Raw genomic sequence first — 18788 nt, 5'->3', positions numbered from 1 at the left:
CGGACAAGCTTTTTTTAGTTAAGGCCCCTGTTACTTTGACCTTTGACCCAGTGACCTCAAAATCAATAGGGGTCATTTACTCATTAATCATGACTAACCTCCATGCCAAATATGAAGACTGTGGGTCAAAGGAATCTTTATTATTTTCATTGGGCGAACAAGGGAAAACCGACGTCGGCCGGACGGACAGACGCCAGGACGGACAAGCTGATTCCAGTATCCCCCCACCCTTTCAACTTTGTTGTGCGGGGGTATAAAAACATAAAGATCACTGAAGTGTATGTACTCTTATTCTTTTAATGAATAATCAAGAAGTGCATTATTTACAAGACAATTAATTGACAAGCAAATAAAACTGTTCTTAAACAGTTTAATAAAAGTTGAACATCATAAAATAGTTTATACCACATTGCTTGCATTCTATATATGCAACACTTAGATTTCCAAAGTTTATAAATAGTATTATTGTGCGTAACTTTGCAGCTCACAACATATTCATTAACTTATTGTTTTCAAAAATAACCCATGAAAAAGTTATTTTTTAAAAAGCTCACATTTTTATTGAATGGAGCCGGGGCTTGTTTCTTAACACATCTGTCTGTCTTATTAAATCATAATATTTTTATATCATTTCTTTATGGTTTTAATCTTAAACATAAATAAGAAATAAATGACCCTGCTACACTATGGTCATATAGGTAATTGGAGTTCGTTGTTACGCCTTAAACAGTCCTGAAGAATATTGCTGTAAACTATAATCCGTTTCAGGGTAGTCAGTTATAACTTATAAGTATTATATTTTTATTTTCTTTTAAAAACACTCTCGTTTCCTTCCTAAACATCTGTTACTTCAGCTTAAGTGTTTTCACAAACTTCCACAAAATTTGCCGGGAAAATCCCGCGTGCTCCATTTGCTGTTGTCCCAATCCACCAACCTTCATCTATTTGATCTATGTCTGTTATTATATCGCCTGGATCAAAAGAGATCTCATCATCATCTTCTATAATAGAAAAATACATTTGCACCGGTATAACTACTGTGAGGAAAACTCCATGGAATTAAAAATAAAAGGGGTAGAATTAAGCACATATTATCATCAAGTGTTATAGAATCTTAGTCCGGATATTTCCTTGTTAAAACAGTCACATTTTTGTTTCAAAATATCGAACACGTTTCCTTTAATTTTAAGTTATAGACCTGAATATCGATGTAATTATATAAATGTGACAAATACTGATTAAGTTGTTAGAATAAATCTAAAAACATGATGTTGTCGACGCTTTCGAAAATTGTAACATATTAAATCATTTTATGCATGTACAATATTAAGTAATCAGCTTTTAAGTATATTTTCAGCTCACCCGAGCATAACGTGCCCATGGTGAGCTATTGTGACAGGACTGTGTCCGCCCGTCATCAACTTTTGTTTCAAACATCTCCTTCTTAACCATTATACTAATGTTGTTAAAACTAAGCAGGATTGCATGAACTATTTTTGAATTGTTCAAAGACTTCCGTCACAACCTAAAGGAAAACTTGAAAAAAAAATCTTCTTCTCCAAAACACAAGGGCTAGAACATAGATATTAAATATTTAAGATTGTCTTGCGGTCCTCTACCAAATATGTTCAAATTATAGCCCTGGGAACAAAATCGGCCCCGTCCTCTGGTCATGGTTTTTCCGAATAGTAAAAAAATCTCTTCAGAAACCACAAAGGCCAAAGCTTAGATACGAAACATTATCTAGTGAACGGACCTCCACTGAGTTTGCTTAAATTATAACTCGCTCTTGGGTCAAATTGGCCCCATTCGCGAGTCAAGGGCTTTCCTTATATATCTACGTAGATATATAAGATATATAAGTCAAAACTTATGGACATATACCAAATTTGTTCAATTTGATATTGGTCCCATCCGATAGGTCATAGGTTTTCGTTAAAACTAAAAAAACAATGTTTTTCTTGAAAAATAAAATTTGGACTATATGCAAAGTTTCAGATGCTGAATTGAACTGTCACCCCGAGTTTGATACAGTGACCTCTTTCAGTGTTTTTCAGTTGAGGAATATAAGGCCTTTTTGCTCTTTTTGTATCCCAGTAAATATGCAGCGAATATATTTTTTAAGCATTGATTTATAATATTTAGATTATTTTACACCTTCAGAATAAAGAACAGTGAAACGTTTGACAAATATTATATGATACATTTGTATTTTACAATTAGAATATCTAGAAAGATTTTTATTTTCCTTATGCAGCATAAGAGGATATCCCGTCAAAGGAAAAATAGGGTCGGTATATCTTAATTCATGTTCTCATGTTCATACAATTTCATTTACATTTTTGTCAAACGAAAAGACAATGTTTTCTTATAAGATAAATTTGCAGACAGACTAGTGTTATGGTAGTGTTGGCGTGTCTTACTTATGACAACAAATTACAATAAAAACTGGACCAAAGTCATGGCTATCTTTATGATCAAGATCAGCCGGATGGGGTGTCATTGGAAGGCTACCATTGGTTTAGCTTCGGTGCTTATGCTCAATGACTAAAATAGTATGATTAAATAAGTTCAGCAAATTAATCTACCAATGACAAATTTTGTCCGTAAATACGAGTACCTTTGGTATGTCAATGGTTAGTAAATAACCAATGGATTAATTTCCTCTGAACACACCCCATAACTGTCAAATTACACCACACTCGCGTGGTAACAGCATTAAAGAACCGGTTCTTATAGGAAAGAAATATAACATATTCCCGAATCTGACAATTACTTTATGCAAGAAATGCGCCTCTTTTACTAGAAGCCCTCGTTTTTTCACGGGCTCTAAATGTGTCACTTTGCTTCTGCAGATATTAATGTTCGAAAAAGTGTAATAATTCTCTGTTGTCTTGTCTGTTCAAAAAAAATAATAAATGCGTTGTATACCTGCTTGATAATTGTACAATGCCTTCACAGTTATTTTCGGGGTAGATGTTGTCTTTCTTACATTGTCTCCAGATGACTGTTGTTTCCGGTCAGTTGTCTTACTTTGATCGATTTCATATTCTGAAATAAATCTTGAATCTATGCATGTACGTAGAAAGTGTTAACTGATTACTGATATATATTTTATCTCAACTTTCAGATAAAAAAATGGATGTATGTTTTCATGACGCTCTCGTTGGCGTTAGTTAACGTATTCGTTAATCTCCATTTCTCAGAAACTATACTGACCACTTGAAACTTGGTATACTTGTTCATTATCAAAATTCGTATGCATTTCCGAAGGAAAAAGTTTTTTTTTTGCTCGGAGATACTTTTTTTGTTTTACTAAGAATTCCATTTAACCGTGTTCAGTTGTTTACTTTCAAAATTGGAATGCTTTATAAAAGGAGTATAACTCTTCATTTTTTCTATTAGCAGGTAACACTGCTAAGCACTTTTGCCAAATTATTTTGCCTTTTCTGCTGGGATTGAAATATGCTTTTACCAAGGTGCAGGACGTGAAGTGGCTGCACACTTGGTTCAAGCGAGAAAAGTGGTTGTAAACTTGACAAAATGGCTACCGAGTCATCAGGTAAGTGGGTTTGTATGCTATTTTGAAACTCTTTAATATGCCTATTCCTAGCTCGAAAATCATTTTTTCAATGTACAGGGTATGCAGAAGACATAAAACGTATAAAAAAAGAGCTGCATGACAGACTGTTTTCATGTTTTTTTTCCAGAGTATATAGTATTGGGAACGAAAAACCAATGCAGTATATAAAACATACAGAGACTTTAATGTGTCTGTATGATTTCAAAGACAGGGAAATATGACTGCTTTTGTAATATGTTTTCGCGATGATGGCTTATTCATCTCCTCATAAGACGATCATAAATGAAAAATGTCACAATCGCCGACAAAGGCGATATTTTTTCAAAATTTCTTCTTTGTGATCATGATCTCTGTCAAGCGTCTAGAGGTTATGCTCTAACACTGTATATAGTGAGTTAATAAACCTTTATTTTTGCAACTTTCAACAATTTAAATACATATTACTGCTAAAAAGTGAATGTACCTTAGATATTGTGTTATTTTAAAATGACAATTTAAAGTCTTACCAGGAATTTTGAACTGTACATCAACTTCCTTTGTCTGCTTGTGTTTTTTCTTTCAAGTGCCGCTTGACCAACTGAGTCTTGGTTCATGATCTAAAAAAATAAATTCAAAAATGTGATGTACACCCTTCAACGATATTAAGGGTGTTAATAATGAATTTATTTAACGTATTGAATAATACATAATCATGCGCGCCTCATCAATTCTAAATCTGACACAAGACCGGGTGAAACAAAAATGAAATTTCAGACGACACGACAATTTGATAACTTCATGTTATACAAAATATGTGCTAAGATTACCCATGTATGCAGACTCAATAGCATTTTGAAAATCATATAGAAAATCTCCAAGGAACCCAAAGGTTAGTCGACGATCAGGATTTTTGTGCCAACATTGAAGCATTGTGAAATGGTATTCTTTTGGACACTGCACTGGAACATCTTTTGGTATTGGTAGTCTGCGTTTGTCCATTAATAAACCATACAGAACCTCGTCTTTTTCAAAGCCTGTAAATGCGTAAAGCATCGATGCTTATAAAATGTGTGTAGTGATATGACTGAGCAACACATCGAAAGGAACTTTGTTATGCTTTGAGTGTATGATAAATAAAACCTGACAAAGTGCTGCAGTTTCGGAGATGTGCTTAGATACCTACTTTGGAACCACATAATTTATTTCTTTAAAGAATATTTGCATAATTTAAACTATAACATTTTTTAAGATTATTAAGTCATATAGTACTATAAACTCAAAGAAAAAAAATATTAACTTGATGTTGTTATTTTAACTTTTGAAAGGGTTAATTGTTGGACCAACTATTTAGATACGGCACAAACGTTTCTGTTAACCCGTACCCAATGTCCCTACTATCTATCATAGTGCATAATGTCTAGAAATACATAATTATAAATAAAAAAAAAAATTACCTGCATACGGTATTTCCCCAAAAGTAATCATTTCATACAGAATAACTCCAAACGACCAAACGTCAGACTTTGGACTTAACGCATTCTCGTCTGTAATGACTTCCGGTGCTGTCCATTGCCATTCATATTTACCTTAATTATCACAAGCTAATTTAAGACGTATCTAGTCATGCATTATGATAAAGAATGCTTACACATTATCCTTGACAATTATTTATTTTTCATTTATTTATTATGTAAAACCCCACAAGGGACTTTTAATATGTATTTGCCCATCTGTCAAGTATGTTTGTTGTACTCCTTCCGTCCATTTGACAGTAAAATCCAAAAATGTATAGGTAATCTAGAAACATAGGTAATCTGACTTTATCCATCGAGTTTGCCGTCCTAAAGTAGGTTTTAGATGATATATAACGTAATGGATATGGAGTAACTAGACAATAGAGCAATATACATGTTTATTTTATGATCTAAATATTGCTGCAATCTATATGGTCCCAACAGAAGTCAAAAAAACTTTTTATAAAATCATATTCACTGGGTGTAGTATCATATTCACTGGCTGAATTGGATTTTCCCAGTCTAAAAATAGATTGAGACTCATACATGTCATATTCCATGATCATGCACCGTAGACTGTTTATTACGCGTGTAAATTAAAAAAATAATTGTTGCATTTTGTTCTTTAATGCATATTTCTCGATCAAAATATCATTACTTTACTATTATACTTAAAGGCTTTACCGCAATGATGTGTATAAATTTGAATTATTTTTGTATGCGCAGCGTTCGCGTAGTCGTTGCATGCCTAATGTTCACGTGCGTCTATTTTCCCGTGCTTCAACGAGACAAAATTTGTACATGTATATAAGGTTGTACTTTTTGTGATTTTTATTTATTTCTTAGCCTATTCATATAATAAAACAGTTATTGACTAGTGAGCCATTGAATATGATGTGATATTCGCCGGCAGATGACATATTGACCGAGGCGGTAGCCGAAGTCAATATGACTTTCTGCCGGTGAATATGACATCATATTCAATGGCTCACTAGTCAATAATTGTATAATGTTTGCGACAATGAGCATTGACTTAGAGGATTTAAATACATGATCATTTTCTTTATATGATGGAAACCTAGAAATAATTGATTTTTTTGTTCTATTTTAGTAAGTTTAAATCACATTTAAATGTAAACAATGAGCAAATATGACATAATTACGGAAATTTATATATCTTAAGTAATACGTACAAAGGGTAAACACCCTTAATTTGAATGGAAAGTAATGGTATTTTAATGGCATAGTGGTGTCACATTTTGAAACACTTTATAATATAACAAAGGCAGATGAATTAATTCATACCTTCTACATGCTCATCATTTTCACTGGTTTTCATAAGCTCAATCAATTTTGGATGCACTATTTTTAGCATCCTAAATTTACAAACAAACACGTTTTCCGCTTTCAAATTTCCATGGATGATACCTTTTTCTTCAAGAAATGCCATACCATAAGCAATCTGTCAAATAATTTAAAGAGATATTTCAATAATAAATTCTTTCTGTGAAAATTGACGGTATTAGCAAGAGCATAAATTGGATTTTAACGACACTATATTTATGTTATTTTCAGTAAGTCATTAAGATATTACGAGATAACAGATAACTAAACGTATTTTCTAAAAATTCAAAAAGGAATTATTAAATCTTCGAGGCTTCAGTTGTTTGTCGAAAACTTTTCTTAACTCCTTTTGACTAAACCAGGAATAGCATATGATCATTTCGAAAGAAAATTATACAGCAAGTTGCTGGATGATGAGTTCATGAATGTGATCAACATTGAAATACAATTTTTGAGAAAGAAACAATAAATAACACTGTAATACCTCGGAAGCCATTTTTGTAAGATCCTTGAATGACAGTGTTTTTCCACGGTCATTCCTCAAGTAATTTGGTAACGTATCATGAACAGTCTCTCCAAGTATTATCATAAATGGTTCAGGTTTTATTACCACTGCTATCATTCTAACAAAATGTTTGCTCTGTCGAAAATCAAATGGAATTTTTGCCTCTGCCAAAAAATTGTCCACTTCACTCTTACATTTAGTGACCACTGTAACGTCAAAGGCTTTGAACAGTTTTCCTATATTAGATTATTTCATAAATGTTAATAGATTCATATAAAAATACCAGATTTTATACAAAAAAGTTGGGACTGGGTGTGGAATCAGGACTTTTCTTGTATTTCATTTATGGACAATAAAAGCACAAATTACGGAGCATCATATAGCCAATATAAAAAAACAACAACAAAACAGACCATATTTTAATCGATCATGTTAATGGCCCAATGGTTAACATTTATCAATGCCATTTTATATACGGTTTATCAAACAAGAATCCTTTCCATTGACAGGTTTATACTAGAAAATACACAAATGTACGTACGCTTTTGTCATCAATTTGTCGAATTTAGTGAGAAATTCGGAAAAATGTATATTTGCCAATTACAAACGATTAAATCAATATTTGAATTATTTTGAAAATTCTGGAGAGTTTTATTGTCATGTGTAGTGGAGCAAGAATTTATTTGCATACATGTTTCGATGATCCCAAATATTGTCAGCATTCAATTGTCACCAAACAACAACGTTTTAAAAAGATTTGCTTCTGAAAAGCGGACCAGAAATCTGAAGAATTTTTGCCGCGTGGGTCCAAATCTTGACAGTGGCAAGCCATTGTTCCTTTAAGCAAGATACTTAACACTCAATTTTTGATACTAGTTTGTTCCAGGACCGGATCAGACTGTTTCAATAAGCTAACAAAATCGAACTAGAATAAATTCTGTACAATATAACAATATGATATATATATATGTTAGTTTAAAAACAATGTGTCTACAAGTATATTTCGTAAATAAAGCTCAACAAACCCACAAACAGCTTCCCATATTTGCCAACTTTGACTGACTGTTTTAATTCAACAGATTGTCTATGAACTTCAATGGTCCTTGGATAAACAACAGGAGGCTGTTTCGGAACGGTGTACATTAACTTACATGGAAGCTCACCAGCACCGCCTTAAAAATGAAATTAAGTTATTTATTTGTACGCAATTATGATGATTATGTTAGTTAAAGGTCAGTGATTGAATAAATATTCTGAATAAAATTGTTTAACAAACATTAGATAGTTAAATGGGCAAATGCGCTTGTTGAAAAAAGAAGGAATTTTGCATTTCTCATATCTTTTTAAAATCAAAGAAACATTGTATAACATGCATAAAATTTTACCATTGCTATCTTATTAATGCACTTCAAAATTAAACCAAATGGACAATTCAACTTTTGACACGCCAAATTTGAAGTTAAATCATACAAACTTCTCTTCAAAATTTCAAGAACCATTTTTGTTGTTTACATGTTTTATCAACAAATACAAGCATTTTAGACATAGATTTAAAAATATAGACAATATTTCCCAAGCTTTCGCCGCTGTCCCTAATGCTCTAAACATGTCCATTTAGAATAGAGTCGGAGAAATGTGTGAAAACAGTACAGTAGACTGAATTTGTAAAGAAAAAGTTATTTTGAACATAAATATTTGGAAAGTGAAAAACCCCTTCACAATCATGATATTTAGATATAAATTAGCCTTATCCGATAATTCACTGCGTATATTCTGGCGCATTGACGGCTGAGTATATATATTCCATATAAAATGCTCTGAAACATTTTGAAAAAGAAAAAGCAGCAAAGCAAAGTAAAAAAAAACAACAAAAACAATTGTACTGATTAATAAATTTTTGTTGACAAAAATGCAACAAAAGTGTTAAGTTTCCTTGTTATGATTTTTTAAAGGGTTTTATTTTGAGGGTTTATTTTAAGTAAGAAACTAATAAGTATTATTGACTTACGTGTATAGTTATCGACAAGTGCAAATATGTCATCAAATCTGCTTTTATTGGATATGAAGAACTGACCGTTTTGCGATTTGATCATATAGTGTGCCACTCGCAATTCTTCGTTTTCAGGAACAGTCATCGATAACGAATATTCATTTCTTTCTAAAATAAATACCAAAAATAAACATAGTTACCAAACAATCAAACTGATAGCTCACAGTTATACAAAATAAGTGATTTTAGTACAATAGCAACGTAGATGATTAGATTTTTTAAAAGTGCATTGTATTAATTGGGATAAAACAAAGAACAATAAAGTTTTATAGTTCTTTTTTAAAGTGTGTTGGGAAGAGGGGTCTGTTTTTAATTTTTATATATATGAAAAATAATGTTACCTTCCTAGATAGATTGCCATCTAAACAGATAAACAATCAAACAAAGATCTGACATCGACAACATCGAGCTGAATGCCCTTTTTTAAAAGAAGACATCAAAATGGAATTTTGATATAACGTTAACTTTCGAATCTTCTCTTCCGTAATTAACAAAGAACAATTTATTTGATCATACGTACTGCCAGAAGGCCTTATAAGGTAATATCCAATAGATGGACTATCGAGCTGTGTGAGCAACTCTTCTGCAGCAAATCTGTTCACGTCATGCCACCAACTAAAATATTTACAAATCTAAGCTAAATGATATGTAATGACTTGATTTATTTAGCATTCCATACTGATCTTTCAAGCAAAATTGAAATTAGTTTTCTTAATAGTAGTATTTTTTATAGTAATCTGTGCATGGATCAGTGTAAAAGATTCTGTATGTTGTAATTAAAGTTGTAACAAAATCAAGTAAAATTTTATATATGTACATGTATATAATCATGCTTCCAAAACATCGAAAAATATGTAAAATATGTGCTGCAAATATTTCTCCACATTATATGTAATCATTAAGATAAATGCATTCATTTCTTATTGAAAAATTTGACTTAGACTTTTAAGAAAATAAATTTCTGATAACCTATCTTTATTAACATGAAGTATAGATTCGGTAATATATTTACAAATAATGCTTTTCTGGAACTTACAATATTGATAAATCTTCATTTGAGCATAATATTTATGATGTAAAACCATATAAAAATTAGAGTTACAGGATCTTGAAGAGGAGTATATGGTTTTTACATGGAAATCAAAGATTTTTCATACTCTTGTGAGAGAAGTTCATGCTTTGCATGAGTAATGTAGGCAAGAGGAACGTAGCCTTTCTGCCCCGTGGACAAATGTTCAGCATAACACCATTCAGAATTATCACTGAAATAAAAAAAATGAAATACACTTTAAAAAAAACGCGAAGAATGCATTTGACATTCACATCAGTCCGCATATAGATCAGCAATTTAATAAAACAGAGAAAAAACAGAAAAACATATGTTTTTCAACAATAAGGTTTTACTTAACTTATCAATTACTAAAATACTTCAGTTTGAAAGCTGCTTCACTTTTGATAAACTATAGACCTTGAAAGGTTAAATAAATGCCGAGTATTGTGAAATAAATGTATGATATTTTCGAAATCAAACTGAATTTTCGTTTCTTTGTTAATTTTCTTCAGGTTATTGCCTGAATTGATCAGTCAAAAGTCTCAGTTACTACCAATCCATACAATTTCATAGGATGCGATGTTATATCCTATTTAGAAAATAATGTAAATAACGGGAAGACTCCGACAATTACTATGCCCTCGTTCAAGTGTGTCGAATATTACGAATTTCTTTACTAGAATAGCAATATGTTTCTAATTCTACTAAAAAAAATGAAATTTAACATTATTATCTATATTTGATATAATGGTCAAATCAATTATTTTAATTCAGTAAAATGGCATAAATCTTTTTAAACTAATTAACAGTCAGAAACAACTTAGTCCAAAACTGTCGAAAACTGAGAATATCAAAAATAGTCGGTCCCCTAAAAATGATAATCTTACATAGAAGAAAATAGTTTATATGTTTATAAAGATATAGCTTCGTCAAAAGTGTGTATAACCTAGTCCTATCATAACGGATTTTTAGTTTATCCAGCCTTTTAAAGCTGATTTCATCATGAGCGAACGTCTCAAAATCAAAGCTGGTTGTAACCGCTCTAGACCCAGGCGCAGCTCCTGTGAAAAGTAAAACAGTAGGTGAATGAAATGAAAATTTAGTCAAACTTGTAATCGAGTATGAAACCAGAAGACACTGTTTCTGCCAATACAAATATGACGGACGTTTGGTACTAATCTTAAGGGATAAAAGAAAGGATTTAATTCAATACAGTGTTGCAGCAGTACCTCTAGACACTTGCAGAAATCATGATCACAAAATAGACAAATATCGTTTTTTGGGGTTTATTGTTGTTGTTGTTGTTGGTTGTTGTTGTTTTTTTCAATCATTATCGTATATAAATATATGTGAAGAGATTAATTAGACGTTTTAAAGACCATTTTGTTGGGTGTAAAGGTGAGATTTTAGCATTAATCATTCAAGCGCCTTGTCAAGTATATCATATACATACCGGAATATTGTATTTAGTTCGGTGCTCCAATTTTTTTTCTAATCCTCCCTCAGACAGAAACGTTATTTTTAGTAAGTAAGACTTTATCAAAGCTATTTACTGACAATTTAACAAAAGTATTTTAATTAACAAAAAATAAAATTAAAAAAAAACATTAACAAAATACCTAAAAAATATATAGTAAACTGTTAGATACACATAACCATATTCTTAACGTCAAATAATATTTCTTAAACAACATCTCATCTCTCTCGACTTATCTATAAATCTACGATTAAATAATTAATTATCAAAGTGCTGTTACTGAGTAAGTACAATTCTACGAATTAAATGCTTTCGTCAAATAATATACATAAGCATCTTAGTTTCCGTCTTTTCTATATTTAATATTCGAACAATTGATCCACTTTTAAACACTTGTTAATACAGAAACATGTTAATGTAAGTGTTGAAAGGCGGGATAGGTGTGAGGAGGATCTAAGTGCTTTCTTCACAACAGCTGTTTTGTTATCGGTTAGTTCCGTCATTTTCCGGATAAATAAGCTCTAATTTAGAATAATTGGCGAGGTGTTTCGAAATTGAAGGGGCTACAAAAACTCGGTATACGCTTGTCTTGATCCGGTTAGCTCAATAGGTAGAGTGTTGGACTGTAAATCGGGCGACCCGGGTTTGATAACCGGACGCCGCCGGTCATTTCGTTGTGATTGATCATGAAATCCTTTCTACGGCCATTCGCATTGTACCTCTAGTCTGGCATGTACAGAAGTTTCAGTTCCTTGCGAAAGTGAAGGCAACTAGAACTGGTAAACTGCTTAATAGCCTGCCCATGAACGATTCAGTGGTTGAACTGTGCACTGGTGAATTCAATGTGGCTTACTGCCGTGATCCGGAGTGAAAGCTACCAACACCACCACCTCTCGGGCATGCAATAGTGTTAAGTGATATTGAAGCTATACACATGGGTTTGTGGGTAACAGTAAAAGAACTCCCGCGGAAAATACTGTTACCCGAGGCGTTAGCCAAGGGTAAGGAATGATATTTTTACTGTTAGTCACAAACCTATGTCTTACTTATTTTATTACCCCGAACAAATACTGTGATGATCTGAAATTGTCAACTGAATCTAACTGTAACAAAATTGAACTGGTAGCCATTCTATTTCATTTTTCTGTAGCAAATACTCGTATAATCAGATATTATACTGATAAATAATACTGTTACAATTTTTTAAAAACACGAAATAGTAAAATGCTATTCAGAAAACAATAATCAATTTATACAGTATAAAGGATGAAAAACGGAATGAACCATTGTTTGTTATGTTAAATGTAACGGATATTATATTTTCGAAATATTACATTTACCGACTTGTCCATCTCTATGTTAGTTTAAGAAAAGTCGTATTTTGAAGCGGAGCATGCGTATAAAAATTTTTGCAGACTGGTTCGAATGATTTCACGTTTTAAATAGGATCCATTAACTTCAATTTGATACTCGAAAATGGATACCGTCAGCAATCATTCGAGGTCTGATAACCTCTACATTAATTTAACAGAACCACAGTAACTTTATCAATTTATCAATATACACTGTTTAGGTCCAATTTTCTAAAAACTACCATATCTATCTATATCAAAAGCACAAGATGATGTTTTATATATATTGATGTTCTTTTTTTTTTTTTTTTTTTTTTTTTAGAAAAATCGGACTTGATAGTAAATATTTGATGAATTTTCAAGTTCCTTTGATGCATCTAACAGTTCGAGAGTGTATACAAGATCTTTTACAAAATGAACTTAAATAAATTTTGTATGATTTAAATTAACATAAACAAGAACTGTGTCCAAAGGACACGGATGCCCCCACTGACAACATATATATGGTATAATAGTGAAAAAATCAACAAAGGGCCATAATTCTGTTCATCCCTGGAAGTTTAAGCAAAATCTGCCATCCGGTTAAAGAGGAGTTGCGTTCACAAAATTTCTATATGGTATATAGTGAAAAAATAAACAAGGGGCCATAATTCTGTTAAATTTAGTCGCAGCAAAAATTCCTTCCTTACTAACATCAAACACATTAAGGTTGATAATCCCTGGAAGTTTAAGCAAAATCTGCCATCCGGTTTAAGAGGAGTTGCATTCACAAAATTTCTACATAGTATATAGTGAAAAAATAAACAAAGGGCCATAATTCTGTTAAATTTAGTCGCAGCAAAAATTCCTTCCTTTACTACAAATCTACACATTAGGGTTTGTTCATCCCTGGACGTTTAAACAAAATCTGCCATCCGGTTTTAAGAGGAGTTTGCGTTCACAAAATTTCGGGACGTACGGACAGACGTACGGATGTATGGACGGACGGACGGAAACAGAAGTACGGACGGACAAGTGGCAACGCTATTGCACCCCACTTTGGTGGGGGCATAAAAATTATCATGAAAAAGTATCATGAAAAAATTCATAAAAAGTTTATGAAAAATATGAAAGACAAACCTGATAAAATTAATTAAATATAACTAAGAACATGTATTAAATCGGTTTTGGACATTGGGGTCTAATTGGTTATTTGTCTGTCACCGACTTGCAAAAAAAATTGCTACATTACTGGGTAAGAGCCTAAGAAAGCAGAATAGGCGATCGACCCGCAGGATATATGAACAACAATTGATTTGAAAATGGCTTTTAAAAAAATAAAAAAACCTTGAAAAGAAAAATTTCTCGTAATAGTTTCACCTTCCCAATAGTTTTTATCGTTGTTACCAGTTTATAATTGCCTGGTACATATTCCAGCTAAGAAGACTTGTTCTGAAAAATTTATACTGTCATGAATATTTTTTTCTTTTGATAATATACAGAGCATAGCTTAAATAACAAGATCCTAAAATTGGTTTCACAATATCTCAAAAAGCGGAATAATGATATAAAAAACATACTGAATAAATTTAGATAAACATAATATATGTATGAAATTATACATACACACTGATTTGTTGTGGGGAGTTTTTCTTGTAAAGGAAAAGTCTTACTCTTTAAAGAAACCCCTGAAATACACCTAAAAAGAGTTAATAAGTATAAGAACATAATTTACACTTATTCACTACCCCAATTATTCTTGGCGAGTAGGGTAAATTGTAATAAAATGTTGAAGTTTCTTGATGAAGTCAAAATGTCTCTTTGGTGATTGCTTCACGCTATGGCACAAAGCACGTAGTAATAATGGCTTAAAGTCAATTATATAACTAAATTGATTATCAATAGGTCGCCATTCATGGATCGAGAAGTTGCAGTAAGGATTTTACAAATCACAGACAAATTGAGGTATTTCATAAAAGAGCTTGGATATTTCTCCAAAAAACAAATGATGAATTGCAAATTGGACACTTGGATTAATAAGGTCAGCTATATCTATTTTTATTCTTACTTGTCACGCGCTAGAGCAACCACCTATTTGTCTTCAGCCTTCCGAACTGCAGCGATTAGCACAAAGTCATCATCTGTATCAAATAATTATCTCAAAAACAATTCATGCTTATATTTATACATTAGAAAATCGTTCTAGAATTTGAAAGCAGTTTCAATTTAGCTAAAAACAAGCCTACCATCTTTTTTAACATATTCTTCACTTCCAAATTCTTGTGTCATTTCTTCTGAAGACGCCTTAGTGTCATTATGAAACCATTTGGCACCTAAAAAGTCATAAGACAGACATTTAGTCCTGATACAAAAATGATGAAAAAAAATGAATAAGTGAGATCATGTATATGAATATAATGACAGTTAATGCAATTTCCCTATAATTGCCAATTTAACAATTATATTTTACAATTTTCAAGGTTATTTTCATCTCGGGTGTTGGATAGAACAATATTTTATTTACTTATTTACTAAAGTTCTGAACCGATACACGGAAATACCTTCAACGACAGTCTTATCAGCCTTCTGTCGCTCATTTCGTCTCTTTAGAGATTCGTTACGAGTTCTGTTTAGTGGTGATACTGAAATCTCTTCAAATGTGTAATTGGTAACTCCTTCGTGTTTTGTCCTAACTTCTTTTGACTCCGTCACCTTTACAGTTTTCGTGCGTTTAATCTCAGTGACATTCTCTATTTCTCTTATCGAGATATCGCCATCGCTCTCTTCAGTTATTTGATACCTGACATTGTCAGTGAAAATAACGTTTTCTATCAACTGAGCTGTACGCGATTTTTTCAAAATATCTAAAAATTTCAGTTTTCCATCGATATCTAAAAACCAATTCTGATTTATACACTTGAGTTTCCATTTTGTATAATCCACCCTGTGTTTATCCATTGTGAGACGTACCACAATTCTATTTGGTATTATACATAAAAATATATCAAAGTTCAAACCGGATAACATGTATATGTATTTCTTTCATGGATCATTAAATTTGTTCTGTTTCACTGAACACTAGTATTTATTCCGTTTTTACTGAACACTTTTATCTATAGACCTTTTTATTTTTGTTGAACTCGTCCATATAAAAATTAAAGAAATTTTATAACATATAAAATCGAGGTTAATTATCATTCTGAAAAAAGTCGGAACACGTACTTAATAATGCACTTTTAGTTTTCAGTTAATCTAATTTTATCCTTTATTCGACATGACTGTGATGCAAAACATATTTTTTTAAGTCACATAGATATATTTAAATAATTTTTCAAACTGTTGAGAATTTAAGATGGTTTGTGAAATAACACACACTTTATCCGCTTCCTCGTAACACATTGAAATGCACGTACACTAATTGTCACTTCACAATATTAATAAACATTGACATGGAGCTAAATATATATGTGACTTTGATGAGATTGGTATAAATAAAAGTTCCTTAAATTACGATTTTCATAATTTTAAGTGATTAACTATGTTTTGGTACTGAAACGTCCCGGTTGAATGATATTGTAAAGTAGCTGGCAAATAACAACCGGTCACGTCTCAATCTGTTTGACACTTACCGCCTTGCCAAACCACTTTCAAAGGAATACAATTTATGAAATATTATGTAATACATGGGTAATAAAATTTCATCTTTAACACCCTGCTGTTTTAATTTGAATTACTAATGAAAAAGTCATCTAATGATACCTTGAACAGAGGACTTTTGGCCATTGAATTATTAAACCCGCTAATTTTGTAAATCTGTCATAAATATCAATTCACGTTTTAAGTACTTATCGCTTTAATAAATCTCCCCCAAAAAATCTGTTTTCTGAGTGACATTACTTATAATGACGTCTTTTAAAGCCTTTAAGTACGCTAAATGTTGTCTATTTTTGTTGCAACATTCGTTGCTAAGGAAAAATCGTATTGTAAAAAGGTATATTCTGTTTCACTGAACACCAGTATTTATTCCGTTTTCACTGAACACTAACATCTATTTTGCTTCACTGAACACCAGTATTTATTCCGTTTTTACTGAACACTTACATCTATTCTGTTTAATTGAACACCAGTATATCTATTCTGATTCACTGAACAATAATATTTATTCTAATTACACTGAACACTCCGGGGTACAGCGCGTACGTTAAACTGCCGAAGATAGAGAACGATGTATAACCATATAAGACACATCATGTCTAAATTCTTTTTTATTTTCGCCGACTTTAGATAATAATTTATGTGCGTGAGGCATTTAACTTCTTTTGAAAGACTAGAGTTGAGAACAAAAATGTTAAAGACAATACTACACCATTGACATAATACGCATAAAAATATTTAAAGGAAGCTAAATGATCGTTTGAATACGACAACCTTTCGTTACACTAAACATTTAAGCTGTTGTGTTTGTATTAAAGTCATACAGATCATTTTAAAGCATATTTTCCTTGATTTTATCTCACGTTAAGTTATGGTGAAACAAAAGAAAAATAACAAAGAAGAAACTAAACTTGTTACAAAAGGAGATAACACCCATCTTTTTTACAAGAGAGACACCTGGCTATGTTTTGTTTTTTTAAAAGCAAATAACTTTTAAACTGTTTAAAACAGTGTACACGTTAGACTTCGTGCTATTTCTTCAGTATATGTTCTTAATTATTTTCATAACTATAGATAAAGACAATAGTAGTACAATTAGCTTAAATATCCCCTAAATCATTAGTTAAAGCACATAGCTATATTTGATATATAAGTCTCTGGCGATCCTTCGGCCAAAAACCGGCACTCGGCGTACACTCATAATAAGCCGAGGTACGCCCCTGACTCGTATTTATTCTGTTACACTGACACTAATGTTTATTCTGTTTTCACTGAACACCGGTATTTATTACTGTTTCACTGAACACCGGTATTTATTTTGTTTCCGTGAACACATATATTAATTCTATTTTCACTGAACACCGGTATTTATTCTGTTTCACTGAACACCGGTTTTTATTCTGTTTTCTCTGAACACCAGTATTTATTCTGTTTCACTGATTGATTTTTTAATTTCCATTAACTTGTATGCGATATGTTTATAATGTTTGTAAATTATTCCATGTTTTTTTGCAAAGACAAAATAATAATAATAATAACCCAGCAAAAAATTAAAGGCTAGGCGATGCAATCTTTATCCTATTTAAATATATAAAGTAGTTTTGAAACAACTCTGTTGAAATTAAACTTATTAGAAGTACTAGCGAAAAAAATAAGTGTTCTTTGTATATTTAAACGACTAAGAAATAATATAATGTTGAACAAACGCCACAAAAATATATGAAACTGAACACTAGTAATTTGTTGCAATTCATTACCGTGTTAATATTATATTATTATAATAATGAATTTCTACGCTCGTTTTTTATGACAAATTCCTGGATTCAGACTTATTATTATTTTTACCATTCCATTTGCATCCATTTATTACTTTACTTTTGCATTTTATATTTAAAAGTTTATGATTTCATTTTGATTCTTTAATTAAATAATGTTACATATCCATGCTTTAAGACTTTTTACTTTTAAATGCTTACTTATGATATGCTTTTTTTACTTTTTATCCATACGCTCTCACACTTAATCATTGCATTTCCATGCTGTCAGACTTAATTATTGATTAGGAACGCATTCGGAATTCTAACATTCATTCTTTATTTTTTACTTACTCATGAGTTAAGACTTGACTTTAATCATATTGCAAATTAACAATATGATATGATATGACAATATACGATACGATACAATATAATAACAATTATATTCTGTCCCAGGTTCATACTAATTGTTTTTCACAATTATAATTAAGCCTACTTATCCATGCGTACAGATTATTTCACAATTATTTCACAATTAAGTTT

At 31.5% G+C, this 18788-nt stretch overlaps 2 protein-coding genes across 3 annotated transcripts; both read right to left on the bottom strand.

Moving 5' to 3' along the window:
• Positions 1-284: 284 nt before the first annotated feature.
• Positions 285-11227, bottom strand: LOC132725543 (tyrosine-protein kinase HCK-like). Its single transcript, XM_060710677.1, has 12 exons — positions 10973-11227; positions 10133-10237; positions 9496-9590; positions 8934-9083; positions 7951-8097; positions 6905-7161; positions 6382-6538; positions 5017-5148; positions 4390-4596; positions 4090-4179; positions 2932-3051; positions 285-1001 (listed from the first exon to the last, which is right to left on the bottom strand). The coding sequence occupies exons 4-10, from the start codon at positions 9058-9060 to the stop codon at positions 4142-4144; spliced, it is 1065 nt and encodes a 354-aa protein (XP_060566660.1). The 5' UTR covers positions 9061-9083; positions 9496-9590; positions 10133-10237; positions 10973-11227; the 3' UTR covers positions 285-1001; positions 2932-3051; positions 4090-4141.
• Positions 11228-14602: 3375 nt separating this feature from the next.
• On the bottom strand, positions 14603-18020 carry LOC132725547 (uncharacterized). 2 transcript variants are annotated; one of them, XM_060710683.1, is made up of 3 exons: positions 16936-18020; positions 15396-16033; positions 14603-15167 (listed from the first exon to the last, which is right to left on the bottom strand). In XM_060710683.1, the coding sequence occupies exons 2-3, from the start codon at positions 15859-15861 to the stop codon at positions 15061-15063; spliced, it is 573 nt and encodes a 190-aa protein (XP_060566666.1). In that variant the 5' UTR covers positions 15862-16033; positions 16936-18020; the 3' UTR covers positions 14603-15060. The 2 variants fall into 2 exon arrangements, with proteins under 2 accessions (XP_060566666.1, XP_060566665.1); XM_060710682.1 differs by lacking the exon at positions 16936-18020 and having other exon boundaries at positions 15396-16641.
• Positions 18021-18788: the final 768 nt, after the last annotated feature.

The sequence above is a fragment of the Ruditapes philippinarum genome, unplaced genomic scaffold (genome assembly GCF_026571515.1).
Source record: "Ruditapes philippinarum isolate M1 unplaced genomic scaffold, ASM2657151v2 ctg2171_1_1_1_1, whole genome shotgun sequence".
Taxonomy (NCBI): Eukaryota; Metazoa; Mollusca; class Bivalvia; order Venerida; family Veneridae; genus Ruditapes; species Ruditapes philippinarum.
This window is presented reverse-complemented; position numbering and strand designations above follow the sequence as displayed.